This window comes from Musa acuminata, chromosome BXJ1-5 (assembly GCF_036884655.1).
Source record: "Musa acuminata AAA Group cultivar baxijiao chromosome BXJ1-5, Cavendish_Baxijiao_AAA, whole genome shotgun sequence".
Taxonomy (NCBI): Eukaryota; Viridiplantae; Streptophyta; class Magnoliopsida; order Zingiberales; family Musaceae; genus Musa; species Musa acuminata.
The window spans coordinates 7,199,695-7,215,210 of NC_088331.1; the positions used below are offsets into that span (position 1 = coordinate 7,199,695).

The 15,516-nt window shown below is 37.3% G+C and overlaps 2 protein-coding genes across 2 annotated transcripts; one reads left to right on the forward strand and one right to left on the reverse strand.

Annotated features, from left to right (window-relative positions):
• Window positions 1-4,079: 4,079 nt before the first annotated feature.
• On the reverse strand, window positions 4,080-5,681 carry LOC135673464 (flavanone 3-dioxygenase 2-like). The gene is made up of 4 exons (XM_065182450.1): window positions 5,411-5,681; window positions 5,070-5,317; window positions 4,557-4,881; window positions 4,080-4,482 (listed from the first exon to the last, which is right to left on the reverse strand). The coding sequence occupies exons 1-4, from the start codon at window positions 5,606-5,608 to the stop codon at window positions 4,240-4,242; spliced, it is 1,014 nt and encodes a 337-aa protein (XP_065038522.1). The 5' UTR covers window positions 5,609-5,681; the 3' UTR covers window positions 4,080-4,239.
• Window positions 5,682-11,460: 5,779 nt separating this feature from the next.
• Window positions 11,461-15,222, forward strand: LOC103984657 (protein TRANSPARENT TESTA GLABRA 1). Its single transcript, XM_009402205.3, has 2 exons — window positions 11,461-12,758; window positions 14,913-15,222. The coding sequence occupies exon 1, from the start codon at window positions 11,610-11,612 to the stop codon at window positions 12,744-12,746; it is 1,137 nt and encodes a 378-aa protein (XP_009400480.2). The 5' UTR covers window positions 11,461-11,609; the 3' UTR covers window positions 12,747-12,758; window positions 14,913-15,222.
• Window positions 15,223-15,516: the final 294 nt, after the last annotated feature.

The following is a 15,516-nucleotide window of genomic DNA, read 5'->3' on the forward strand; positions in this document are numbered from 1 at the left end:
TTCAAGTTGAATGGTTGCGGCTTGCGACCACGAAATGAAGGAATGCGATGATCCGAAAGACCCACCTCACATCAAAGCATATTAAATTGTATATGATGTTCAAAGTGATGGGGATATAAACGGGAATAACCTTTGTATATGAATAAATATTAGAAGACCATAATACGCAGCAGAATTAAATGGAACCACAATCAAATAGAACACCAAGATATAAGTGGAAAACCCTTTCATTGTGAAGGGTAAAAATCACGAGGCAAACTAGAGATAATCCACTATGAGAATAATGAATATACAAATCTCAATCTCTTGCCCTAAACCCTAGCAACAATCACTAGAGAATAATTGGGATACAAGGATCACGTCACTGCCTATAATATCTAAAACCTCCCCAAGTAATCACAGATCTAACCTGAGATGAGAACACTACTAGATGATTGAGAACAGGCTCTCTGTGTTGTCCTTGTCTTCTTTCCTTTCTTTCTCTTCCTTTTCTGCCTTGTTTTCCTCTTTTTCTTTGAAATCCCGTGACTGTTTTCTTCTCCCACGTTGCTGCCCTATTTATGCTTTTTTCTGCCTCCAAAACGCAGCCACCACACCCCCCTAATGTTAATTAGGGTTAGATTAAGAGGGGGTGAGCTGTGGGCTACCCAAGCCCACTATGGGCTGAATTTGTGGGCTGCCAGCCCAACACAAAGGCCAATTGAGGACAGCACCATTAGATAACTCTCATGTTTGAAACAATTTTCCTGCTTTTTTCAAGATAGTTGTTCTCATTTATTGGACAATCAAATGATTAAGTAACATAGATTATGAAGAAAGTGAGTAGTAGTACAATCCTTTCTCAAATAGTAGTAACAAGATACTAAACTTCTCAAAAAAAAAAAAAAAAAAAAACTTAAAAGACTCTTAAACTTGACTTAAATACTTAAGGTTTGAATTGATCTACGTATAGATACCACCTATTTATAGTTGTAAAATACAAGAGTCCCTAATCTCTACAACTCTATCTAATCTTATTTGAAATCTTCTAAAACATATTTTAAACTAAGAATTTTTTATCCATAAAACTCTATCTAATCTCATTTAAAATATAAAATATTAATATATGATCTTCCAAAATATACTTTAACTTCTTAACACTCTCCCTTAAAGTATACTTTTGAAGATAAGTCTCGACTTAATATGTAAGGTCACGCCTATAACTACCACCAAGTATAGGATCACCAATAGAAGATCGATCAAAATGTTCTCCAGAGTGCATGTGAATGTTACCATCCAGATCATTTCTTATACTGCCCGGAAATCTACCTAAATCAAGTTGCTATATTCAAAAATTTCTAGCACCATCGAGAATACCTCTTGATCCAGAGCCTGATCCAAACTTATTAGATGGAAGACCACTGAAATATTTAACTAGAATTTATGTAGAAAACACAATATCCACGTGACGATCGAATTTCATAATAGCATCAAATTCCTTACAGAAACCAACAACACTTTGATATAAGATCCCAAGTTTTATTTTTACAAAGAGCATTCATTTCTTCGTTACATCCTTCCACACTTTAATATCTTTGGCTTTATCAAAACAAATAAGCTCAAGATCGATTCTAAAAATAAATAGTGACATGTTTGCGGTGTCTCCATCTTTGTAACATGCTAGTTTGACAATTATTTTTTTTTATCTTCTCAATGTTAGAATTTTCTCTTTATGAACATCATTATTCCCTTTATCACTTTGCTCTATCATTAGTGATAAAAAAATAACAAGAGTAGATAAAGATAACAAAGAAGATCAGCCAAAATTCATACGAGCTTTAGATGACAAAAGAATCTTAACCACAAGCTTTGAACATGTATCATTTTCACTATTATGATTGATATTTTTTAAAAAAAATTACTTATGAAAGATAATAATAAGAAATTTTATCAAACACAACACTTTGAGATATCACATACCTATGTGTTTGTGGATCCATGCATTTCTAATATTTCTTCATTTTATCATAGTTAATAAAGACACATTTTTTAACCTTAGCATCAAGCTTACTTCTCTTTAATTTTGGTATGTAAACATAGTACGAAAAATTAAATACTTTGAAATGTTTAACATTTGATTTCTCACCAAACATGAGCTTATATGGAGAATTCAGATTGATTAGACTAAGAAGAGCATATGTCATGCATTCTGCCCCTAAGGCTTTAGGTAAATTCTTTGTATGAAGCTAATATTTATAAATCTCCACGATATGTGGAATCTTTCATTCAATAATATCATTTTGTTGTGATGTATGCGCACATATAAGTTATCTTTTGATGTTATACTCTTTGCAAACAAAGAAGAATCTATCTCTGCCATTAACAATACACAATCTTTTAATTATTCTTTTAAGTGCACTTTCAACTGTTAATTTGAACTTTTGAAATTTTAAAAGAACTTTTGATTTTTCCGTCACAAAATACATCCAAGTGAACATTATAAAATCATCAATAAAGAGAAACATATAATGAGAGTTTGAATAAGATAGTGTTTGAGTATGACCCATTATATTACTATGAATAAGCTCCAAAAGAAATTTATATCGTGAAAGTATTCTATCAAAAGGTTATCTATGTACTTTATCATATTGATACCCTTCACAAATTGAAAGACCATTTACTAAACTTTTTTGCATTATAATATTCAATTAAAAAAAATATATGACTAAGTCTAGCGAGCTAGATTGATGCATCATTTTTACTCATCTTATTAATATAAGAGGTTGATGTTGACAAAATATATAAATCTTTGACCTTTTACCTGTATTATACCTGTATTTAATTCTTTTATATTACGAAGAAACTTGATTTTATTAAGACAAAAAAGAATATAATTTTCAGCATCAACTACGTTTGCAAAAGAGAAGATATTTTTCTTCGTACTTGGAACATGGTACATACTCTTCAACATAATATGATCATTATCTTTATTTGAGATTATGATAACATCGTCCTTTTTTACTTGGTGAACAGTATTATTTGTTGTGATAATTACATCATTATCTTCATATTGATGAAGATTTATGAATTTGTTATCATCACCAATAAGATGATGACCACATTCTGAATCACCAATCCAGTCATTTTCAGAATTAATAGATATCATTGTCTCGATAGTTTCAGCCATAAAGTATTTGCCTTAATCTTTATCAGTAGCATTAGAATTATCTTTTTTATTTGTAATATTTTCTTCTTTAATCTTCACACGATGGTTTTTCTTGATATGGCCTAACTTGTCACACCTATAATACTTAATTTTCTTTCTATTTAAACCATTGTTCGAAGAAGACTCTTGCTTGTTGTTAGCATCATTTTTCTTCTTTTTTATTATTATCATTATCCTTTTTATTATTTATAAAAAGGGTATCTTCATCTCCCCTGAAGTAGAAACTCTTACTATTTGAGGAGTTAGGGATTCCCGAGAAACAAAAAGATTTTCTAACTCTACTACAAATGATTGTTAAACCCATCTTTGGATAAATGTAACATAAGGAATATATTATTTTCGAAGATCATGAATAATATAACATTTTATTTGTGCATAAGAAATAGGCTAATATGGATCTAAGAGTGATATCTCTTGACATAAATTTTTAATCTTAAAAAAATATTGAGAAATTAAGAGATAACTTTGGATATTATTTATCAAATCATTCTCTAAATATTAAAGCCGAGTGATATTCTTTTTGTTGAATAATGTATCAAGAGTAATCCAAATCTTTGTGATTTGCAATGAATAATGTGTTCAAAGAGATCATGATAAATAAATCTTTTTATACAAATTTAGCTTTTGCTTTTAAAGTCTTACATCTCTTCATGGCGTATCTATCTGGATCATCTAGTGATGTTATTGCATTGCCACCAACCACATCCCATACATCTTCTCCTAAGACAAAACTCCAAATAAGTCTTTCAATCCACCTAACTTGACTATAATTTTTCATAGTAAAAAAAGATTATCTTCTTCACCAAAGAGATCTTAAAATATAGATTTCCACCTTTATAGCTCTGATAGTAAAATATAAGGAAAGAAGGGATCATATGCAAGTGCAAACCATTCTCAAATAGTAAAATATATTTTAAACTAACAATTTCTTATATCTAAGACTTTATCTAATCTTATTTAAAATATAAAATATTAATTTATGATCTTTCAAAATATACTTTTATTTGGTTTCGGCTGTGCCTTCGTTTGTACAATTAGCTTTGGAACAGCTCTAAGCAGGGCTCCTCATCCAAGTTCCTGCTCCAAAACTTCTTGTAGTACTCCTCATAAGTGTAGCTCCTGTACATGGCCGGAGATCCCTCGCTGATGAGCCTCTCTGGAGGGCTGATGATTGCATAGTTACACGGACAGAGAAATGATGCCACCGATATCCTTTCCTTCTCTGGGTTTACCACAGCTCGGTGCAAAACACTCTTGTACTTACCATTGGTCAACGCCTGCAATGACATAACCATTAAAGCTAATGGCAACGCAAGAATATATGGATCATCAGCAAGCCAAGGGTGGTCACCTGTAGCTGATCGCCGATGTTGATGACAAATGCGTGGGCAAGGGGATCTACGGCGATCCATCGGCCATCTTTAAGAACCTGCAAGCCAGCCACGTCCGGATCCGGCAGTAGAATTGTGAGAGCATTCGGATCCGTGTGGGCTGGCAGACCGTATGTGAGCTGCGGCTGCGGGCACCTGGGGTAGTAGTTTATGGCCATGTGCTGTCCTTGCTCGCCCAGCGCCTTCACCAAGCAGTCCTCCTCCAGACCTAAGCTCAGAGATATTGCTTCCAGGAGACGAAGGCCCAGTTGACGGACTTCCTTGCAGTACGCGCTGACGACTTCCCTGCCAAAGAACAATATAAAGTCATCGCAACTTTAGGGTGTATTAAATTGATAATACTTCAACTGTTGTTGGTGAAAGTTCTTAGATGAGAGTAAAGTACTAAGCCCATAGAGCACGTCATGCACATTTGAGGAAGAAGAGAGGACAGAGCAGGAGGAGGAGAACACTCAATTAATCTTAGTTCTCACTTGAAGGAAGAAGGATCACAAGGCCACTCCGGCACGTACTCCTCGAGAGGGTAGCAATGGAGACGAAGATAGTCTCGCCAATTACGGATCGTCTCCTTCCGGATGTTGGAGCTCGTTGACAGCCTTACCTTCTTGGTTGGATCATCCGAGTAGAGCTTGGCCTTCTCCGTCGGAGGGAGGTGGAAAAATTCTCGAGCGACCACCAGCAACCTCAGCATCAGCTCAACTGGCACTCCATGGTTCACCACCTATACACGAATATAAGCCAGTAATCATACAGCGCACTCCCAAGTCTGAACACGGTAGAATCCTGTGCTGTATGTATGTGTGTGGGAAGAGACCTGGAAGAAGCCGTAAGATCGGCAGGCATGGCCGATTTGAGAGACAACGTGAGACCTATCGGGAGCCCCCATATCGATGGCGGGGATGTGGGCGTCGCTGACGACTTCAGCGAGAACAGGTCTTTGATCCTCCGGCCGGATGTAGTTCTCCGGGAGGCTATGGTAGTCAGGAGCGGTGGAGAGAAGTTGGTCGGCCATGGAAGGGAGGCACAGATCTAGAGAGAGAGAGAGAGAGAGAGAATACTTGGACAGCCGAGGAAGGTCGAGGTTGCAAATGAGGGTGATATATTATAAGGATACATTGCACCAATGGAACTATTCAAAGGATGGCGTTGGTCTTGTGGTCAATAATAAAAGAGAGTCTCGATTTTTTTTTTTTGATAATTACAAAAAAAAATAAAATAAATTATTATAAGATTCGTTAAAAATTCCTAATAAAAAATCTGTCATTTTTTAATTCGAAAAGAAAATGATAGGAAAGCAATCCCTCCATCCTACTCTCCATAAAAGTCTCAATGATCCATCTATATTCTAAATAAAAATTACATATCGATAATTGATGTGGTGAGATGAGACGATAAGTGAAGACTAAAAAACAGTGAGTTGGAGACCATTAATAACTTCTTTATGGTCTTAATTGACATCATAATATTCCGTCATTTTTGGCCTTTAAAATACACGACGACGACGTCACCAGCGGTAGAAGTGCCACTGTCATGCCGAGCCAAAAAGACTCGTCGAAGTCAACTTTAGTTGGGTCGGTGTCGCGCCAATTGCGGTCGGAGAACGATCGGGAAAATTGATCGGTTCACGTTCAGCATTGTGACTGAAGGCGTCTGCGGTGGATGTCACCCACACCGGTAAATGCAGTATGCGTCAGACAACATTAATAAATATTTTAAAGTTTTTAGAGTCTAATTGTTTTATAAAGATTTAAAAAAATCATAGTCTCATTAAAAAAAAATAAGATTTAGTTATCCTATAAATATCTAATGTATATTTAGGTTCTAGTGGGAAAAACAATAAATATTTTGATGTTCCTATGTTTCTCTTTTTATTGTGTCTGACGGAGAAAAAAAAAATTTTATTTTTAGATTTATATGAGAGGATATACAAGGCGATTTGTGTTTGAATATGAATAACTCAGTGATCTTATAATTTATTCACATGATAAAAATTTTGATTTTTTCTACGAATAACCATGAGAGTTGTCAAAAAATATTATCTTACATCATTTTTCGAATATATTTTTTTATTATTGTTCGAAGCGATTTCTTTTTATTTTGGAAGCTTTTCTCCCTTCCCACACATCCAATTATCATCCTTGTAGATATTTAGAGGATGTACTATGGATTGTAGTTGAATAGAGATTTCAAGCTATATTTATATAAATTAATGTTATCATGAATTATGGTTATCCGACATATAAAAAAGTTTCGACTAACTTGAGTTCAATCGTTCTGAGCCTATAGTAAGCATCTGAATAGGAGTTAAAAGTGATGCATACCCAACAAAAGCTCATATGATGTTTTTAAGTCATTAAGTGAATTCAAACGATTAGAAAGTAAAAGTAATTTGATCTAAATATTTAAATAAACATAATAATAATATATTTATTAAATCCTTATAAATCAATTTTAATCTTGTTTACTTTTTATGCCGGACTAATCAAGCTAATCAAGTACTCCTCGTATTGTAAGGAGGTCTATTAAACCATTACTTGGAGTGCATCTCATGTTAACGAGACAAAATAAATCTGATCAGATTGATAGAGTATTCGAGATGATATTAGGTTGATGCTAATGTAAACATGATGCTCGATTGATGATGTGTTGAATTGACAAAAGTATCCAATGAGATAAGAAGTGACGCTAGATCGAGTTGGATTTTAGTCGATCTTTGTTGGATCGACTAAAGCCCATTGTCTCCGTTCTTCTGCCGTGCTGGAAGGGCGTGAGTTCGTCCGCACTTTCTCATGTCACGGACAATTTTAATTGCCCATCGTGGACTTCAAGCCGGCTTGACGGCGCTCGTTCAATATTTATTGCGCCTTACGAGCATCCAACTAACACGGATTCATTTTTTCTAATGCATCGCGTTTGATTCGTACAACCTGTTTGATCTCATCTTTACGTGTCACCAGTTGGCCAAGTAGATGAACATGCACACACACGTTGTCATCCCAAGTGTCGAGAGGTGGAGTCAAGTCAACTCGGTGCTTAGAATAGATTGGCCTCATCCCGAGCAAGGTAAGGCTGCATGCCGATCACCGAGAGGCACACCTTTCTTCGTCGGAGCAAGTTGTTCCACGAAATGTTAGAACTCTGAGGATGAAGACACTCGGGTTGACATGTCCTATTCATAGGCTGCATGCTGATCACCGAGAGGCACAACTTTCTACTTTGGACCAAGTTGATCCACGAAATGTAAGAACTTCGAGGATGAAGACACCCGGGTTGACATGTACTATTCATTACGTTGACTTGACTTGGGGGTACACATCCTGAGTCAAGTCGTCGGGTAAGTTCCCGGAAGCTTCCTTTGCATCCGGCGACCGCAATTTACTTTGCAGGTGCGGCATTCTCGGTGAATGGGCTGAGATATCTTGAGCTTGTATTCGTTACGTGCAATTTACGTCTCAGAAGAATATGTGTGTGTGTATTGATGAAACGCGACCCTTCATCATCTTCACGTCCACATCGACCGACCGCTCAGTAAGCGGGTGAGCAATCCTGACCCGAAACAGCTGTGTCAATGGCTTTACTCGGACTTATATACATTTGCGCATGACCCTCCAAATCAATTGATAGGGATAATATCGTAGGCGACATCCCAATTCCAATCACTAGAAGAAGATAAAACGTTTAAACCGCTAAAGTCGGATCTTGACAAAACAAAAAACAATTTTTTTCTAAATATTTTTTCTAATTGCTTGTGGTTAAGAAGGAACACATGTAAAGACTTTCGAGGCATGATTCTCGAGGTTAAATCTTTCATCGTTGTTTTTATTTTTAAAAATTTGAACGTCGAAGAGATCACGTCAAAAATCTATCTAACCTTAATATTTTATTTTATAGATCGACTTAGATCGAAGATAGAAATCCTCATCGGTGTAATTAAAGACTCGTTGCACATGTTAGATTCGAACTAAATTAGGTTATCTAACCATCACTGGCATCCTTCTTATGAATCTATCACTCACCTAGCTAGCTATATGAAAGCCATTAGTGATGGCCATTTTTATCTGTTATATCATAGATCCACACTTGTAGTATGTCTCCAAATCATGTACTTCTATTTAATTTTGGGTTCATCCAATTTAGATGGCAATTTTAGGGACTTCGTTGCAGTTTGAAATTAGGCAGGATTTACATCCCCTTAATGTATGTTGTATCGATTGTTCGTTGCAAGTAGTGTCGTGAGCTTTTAACGGCCCATCAATGTGCCATTACGCCAATAGTGGTGAAAATTTTATTCACTTGGATTATTCGTTTACCAAATTTTATGTATCTCTATTAATGTGAAAATTATTAGTGATACCGTGTGTATCATTTGTTAACGATCGAAATCTAATACCACTATGATCAAAGGTATTATCTATTTTAAACGATCAATTTAATTATTTGAATCATAATAAAGGATTTTTAAATTCTTTTGTTCGTCGTAATTATTCGTCCATCGAAAAGAATCAAGTTGGATGACAAGATACCTTTCCAATTAAATTCAACAACCCGTTCGATCCAGAGATATGATAGCAACATGAATAACAATGTCTCGATCGATGATGACAACAACATCGAGGAGTCGATAGTATTGTCTATATAATTTGATGGTGGTGCATGAACCAATAAGTGTTATTTTACACGTACCACCTAAGATTTAGATCATAGAGCTCAATAAAATATTGATCAATTTTATACATGAAATGGGAACATGAAAGCAATATTTGATTTTGAGCAGATACGACAGAATCTACACGATATAAACACAAATCGAATCTCATCATACTATCACATTATAGAGAATCTTGTAACCAATAACTATACAGTGATAATTGATCATATTTTTTCGAACAATAGTATGGTGATTGATCTTATAATATGAAGCAGTAGATCATGATAAAAAATAGAAGTTTTGACATTCTTCATGGCACCAATATATTACACAACCATCCTTGTCTTATAAGCTATATCGAACACATGTAATTCATGATGATCAAACTACGATTATCATCACATCGATACACCAATGATATACAATGTATCAGTATAATATGTTGTAAGATCATTTTCAAGCTTGGGTCCAACAAATATATAGGATCGAGGATATCGATCCATTGTTCGTAGAGTCTCATTATTCTTTTTGGTAATAAAATCAAATATATCAATCGATTGATTACTTGATTCATTTGAATATTAAAGTTTAAGTTATTTATAAATAATCTAACAATTCAATTATATCCTTCAATAGATAATTCAATATTAACGGAAAAAAGATATGGAATGTATCGTAAAGTTACTCCGTAAAATAAAAAAAAGAATATATTTTTTTATTTATTTTTATTTATTTTTGCTAAAATTATACTAAAATTATATTTATTTTTAACTTAAAAAATCATAATATAACTTTTTATTTTTTTAAAAATATTTTTCGAGTTTTTTTTCTATAATTTTACTATATCGTCGATACGTCTAGGTGTATCAATAAACAATACATCGATGTACCTCGGTACATACCATATCGACGATCGATCGATACATCGTTATAGATGATAAGATGAACCTTGTATTAAAACATATCGTTTATCTCAAATTCAAAGCTTAAGAGCTATCATTCTAAAATATATCATCACATATCGTGAAATAGGCCCATTAAATATCCATCATGACGTAAATTATTTAACCACAACGTTAACACCAGGGAGTGTTAGTTTATCGAATGAATTAGTGGTTCAAACCATAGATTTAATAGAATTCTTTTAGAAAATTTATACTTGCATAGTATATATAAGAAGATAAAGATTTATTCTCATGTAAAATAATAAAAATCATTCTTATATAAAAAGATAAAGATTTATTCAGCAAAAGCTATCTCAGGTTTTAGCGATGGCACGGAGATGGGAAGGGCAGGACGAGCCCATGGCCCAGGCAAATTAGCAAGCTTGACAACCACAACCCTGAACGAAGGCCCACTACACTCATTTTGTGTAGTGCCATTTTGTGGAAACCCAATCAACTCCATGGCTTTGTTTCTCAGCAATTCAAATTCAACACGCCCAAAGCATCGTATTATTTTGCCTTTCATTTTTGAGCGACGAATATATTTAAGCCGTACACAGAGACCACATCTTAATTATGCATTATATGGAGGAATAATAAGCAATTTGTATTCTCATCTTTGTTATTTCTTAAAAAAATTAAAATAATTTTTTATTACATTAAACAACAATCTTATAAGCAAAATAAAATTATCTTAATTATGCACTCAGAATAACTTATAAGCTTAGCTCACCTCTGTATCTTTGTGAAACAAGAAAACACTATAATGGGCACAAGTAGTTTAGCACTCAGAAGAAGCTTATGTCTTTCTTTCTGAATCTTGAACAGTTGTTTTGTGCAGTAAGAAGAGTTTGAGTGAAAACTGCGTGAAGGCAATAATACATAGTTACTTATAACCAAGACATATTTCGATCGGCTTTGGGTATCAAAGGCAGCGAGAGCTCGTCAGTGGGTGCTGCAGTCAACTCGACGGCATAATTGAAATCGAGTGCAATGCTGATAATGGACGTCGAATTCTCAATTCCCTACCGAATCGTCCTCCATCTGTGCGTAGGTTTCTTCCGCATGCGTTGAATCGTTCAGCCCACGTGGTTTCCTTTAAGCGACCAGTGTGATACAGTGCTCCGCCAGTACCTGTACGTCTAAAGCTGCGCTCTGCGCCCTCAATGGCGGACCCCCGCCCTCCCGTCACACTCTGTTAACCCTTTCTGTGATTGAGAGCACAAAACAAAATAATAAAAAGGTTAAAGAACACTGCAGTGCTTCCTCTTCTTCCCCCTCCCTCGTCTCTCTCTCTCTCTCTCTCTCTCTCTCTCTCTGTTCCTGTTCTGTGCGCACATGGAGATTTGTGTTTCCCTTTGACTGTTTGGCAACGGCGAGCCTCCACTGTGTGGATTCCTTCCGAGTCTAACCAACTATAAATGGCGATGATCTCCTCTAACGCCCCGTCCGGCAGAAACAAGGCGCAGCAACAGCAGCAGCAGGAGGAAATGGAGAGTTCCACCCAGGAATCTCCGCTCAACCCTAACGCCTTCACCTTCGACTTGCCCCACCCCGTCTATGCCATGGCCTTCTCGCCTTCCCCTTTCGCGGTCGCCTCTTCCTGCTCCGCCGTCGCGGCCGCCTCTCCTCGCCTCGCCCTCGGCTCCTTCGTCGAGGAGTACGGTAACCGCGTCGACGTGGTGGCCTTCGACGAGGACGCCCTCGCCTTCCGCCCCGACCCTGCCCTCTCCTTCGATCACCCTTACCCCCCCACCAAGCTCATGTTTCACCCCAGTCCCCTCCCCCCGCTCCTCGCGTCCGCTTCCGATTCCCTCCGTCTGTGGCACCTCGGGCCTGAAACCGCAGAGCTCCGCTCCGTCCTCGACAACAGCAAGTCCAGCGGCTACTGCGCCCCACTCACCTCCTTCGACTGGAACGACGAGGAGCCCCGCCGCATCGGCACCTCCTCCATCGACACCACCTGCACCATCTGGGACGTCGAGCGATGCGCCATCGAGACCCAGCTCATCGCCCACGACAAGGAGGTGTACGACATCGCGTGGGGCCAGGCCGGCGTCTTCGCATCCGTGTCCGCCGACGGCTCCGTTCGCATCTTCGATCTCCGTGATAAGGAGCACTCTACCATCGTGTACGAGAGCCCCCGCCCGGACACCCCCCTGCTCCGCCTCGCCTGGAACAAAGTCGACCGCTGCTACATGGCCACCACCATGATGGACAGCAACCGCGTTGTCGTGCTCGACATCCGCTCCCCTGCTGCCCCCGTGGCCGAGCTGCAGCGCCACCGCGCCAGCGTCAACGCCATCGCGTGGGCGCCACAGGCCTCGCGGCATATTTGCTCCGCGGGGGACGATGGCCAGGCTTTGATTTGGGAATTGCCCGCTGCCGCTGCGGCGGGTGGGTCCTCTGAGGCGGCGATCACTGCGGCGCTACAAGGGATCGACCCTATGCTGGTCTACACGGCAGGTGCGGAGATCAACCAGCTGCAGTGGTCTGCTGCTCACCACGACTGGGTTGGAATCGCCTTCTCCAACAAGGTGCAGCTTCTGAGGATCTGAGTCTCATTGATGGTAGGTTTCGCAATTCATCGTTAACTACCATAATTCCTGACGTCTAATTGATTGCAAGAGGTAAATTCTCATAGTATCTGATTTCATGAAGGTCACATACATTCTATACCCACTGTCCTGTTCAGGCCAAGTCAAATTTCCCCTTTTTTGTTGTCTGTCGAGGAATGTGGCTGTTCATGTAGATGTGTATGGTTAGAGGATAAGTTTGTTGTTAAACCTTTGCTGCTAATAAGGAGGATGTTCATCATCGTCATTTCATCGGCTTTCTATTGATGCAGTGGTTGTTTAGCCTAGCAGTGTGCGGAACAAGCAGACGATATAAGTCTATCTTAGACCTCAATATTAGCAATGTATAAACCACTCTAGTGCTACTGCTTTGGTGGCCAGACAATGGGGCTAAAATTGAAGTCCACCTTTGAGTCCTTTTTTCGGTTTGGAAGTGCGCTTAACTGTGAGAAAAGTTTGATCATATTACCATTGGATATTAGAGATCCTAGGGTTTCTCTTCCGGGTGGGATCCAAGTTTCAACAGATATTATCATTGTGTTTTGCTGCATTCTGCAACATGGTTTTCCATTCATCCTCTTAATCTCTCAATGTAGATTGTGATAGCGGCCTCCTTGTTCGATATCCATTTTGCAACTTTAGAAATGTAAAAATCAACTTTTTGGCTGATGTAGCCTACATATCCTTCACTTGAATTTTAGGATGAGCTTGATGGATCTTGTTTTTGCAGCATAATTTAGGAACCAATGAAGATTCGGTCAGGTAAACAGATATTATGTAGATTAGCCTTATAAAAGATACCTTCGAGGCTAATGTAGTTTTTTAATACATAGAAACTTGTATAAAGTTGTTTGGTGGTTGTTTTGTATGTTTACTGATGCAACAAGGTTCTATTTTCTCTGTCAAGAAAATGATTATGCAATTTGCAAGATATTAAGGGCAACTGATTAAAATTTAACATGATTTCCTTATGCTTTACTTGAGTTTCTCGGATGATTTTTCTTTACTTCCATTCTTCTTTTGTGTCTATGCATTGTTGATTAATTTACAAAAAATTGTGTTTTGCGCTGCCTGAGGTTTGTACATCACCCTGGTGCATAAGGATGTCCTTTAGCCAGCCAAGCTGATGTGATGCTAGAAGAGTACCATGGATCAGCTTCTGTATTGTTGATTATTGAAGTCTGTTGCTGACAATGATCATTCATCATAGTGTCTTAAAATTTACTTTTTCTGAATTAGTGGTGGATAAATATGTGCTTTTGTCTTAGATGTGTAGACTTTGTGATTAAGGAGGCATCATTTCATTGAAATGCCAAATAAAACATTCATCGTACTTGTCATATCTCGGTATGTGATAGCTAGAGGGGGGGGGGGGGGGGGGGGGGGCGGGGGGTAAGGCCATCATCAGATACCAGTTGTTACCAACCATTATGTATACCTTTGAAATTTGTAATTAATCCCCTTCAGCAGTTGTCAACAAACTTGGAGAGTTCCATTTTTATTGAATATCCTAGCAAAATTGTTATAAAATTAACCAGCCAATAATAACTCTGGTGTCGGGACTTGAAGAACGAACAATGTGGTTAAAACTGTCTCTTTCTGGTTGGAGAAAAGTGAATGCAAGTATTCTGCTTGTTGAACATGAAATGTGGAGAAAGCTTACATCATATAAGTGACCTTTCATGTCATGTAAATTTGGTGAACCCAATCTTTCATTGGCTCATTTATCTGTAACACTTACATGAAGTCAATTTTAGAACACTAATCAGGGTTTTATATAATTGCTTGTTTACCCTCAACTTCCTGAAAGCATTTGATTCTTCATCAACATGATCTCTTTGCTATATGGGCTCTGTGTTTTGATTGCTTGTTTCCCCTTAACTTCCTGAAAGCATTTGATTCTTCATCGACATGATCTGTTTGCTATATATGCTGTGTTTTCCTTTGGTCACTCAGCAAGATGCCTTTTTCATTTCGTAAAGTTAGCTCTACGATCTTTTGGTCTTTCAGGGTTCAATTTAGTTTTTGTTGTTTTGCTTCATCATGATCAATAGTTTCGTCTTCGAATCATTGGATAAAATGTCATAATATCCTTTTCGGCTCAAGATTATTAATGATTTAATTATGTAATTTTCTTTTTTCTTCCAGATATCCAGACTTGAGGGTTGGACAGCTCACAGAATTCAGCTTATCCGTGAAGTCAATGCCTAACTCCAGTTATGGTTAGTTGGTTTAGGAAATTCTTGTATCATTCAGGTTCTGTTGCAAAACAAGGCTGGGCAGTGGACTCAGATGTGATCTTAAAACTGGATGCAGAAACAACTCCAGTTCACAGCTTGTCTGAAACTAGATGGAAAACCTTCTCTATGATTTTTAAATGACCTGTGCTTCATTTGATATCAAGGAAAAGTGTACTCACTCATATGACTAACTATATTACCCTTGTTTTTTTTTCTTCTTTTTGCTTGCCTATGTTCCAAATCTTGTTCCTTAATTCTTAGAGTTTTCAAGATGTATTCTATCATATTGAAAAGTGGTTAATCTGAGTTTTTATATATGTAGATGTGGAGACAAATAATAATAAGCTAATAATTGAAGTAGTTGAAAATATATATATATAATATTTATATTGTTTAGATGAGAATATTAAGATGATTGTGTGGAGTTATTATAAGAAATAAGAAATAAATATTTTTATTTATGAATAATTAGTTATGGGAAAAATTTATTGAAAATTTTATGGATATATATT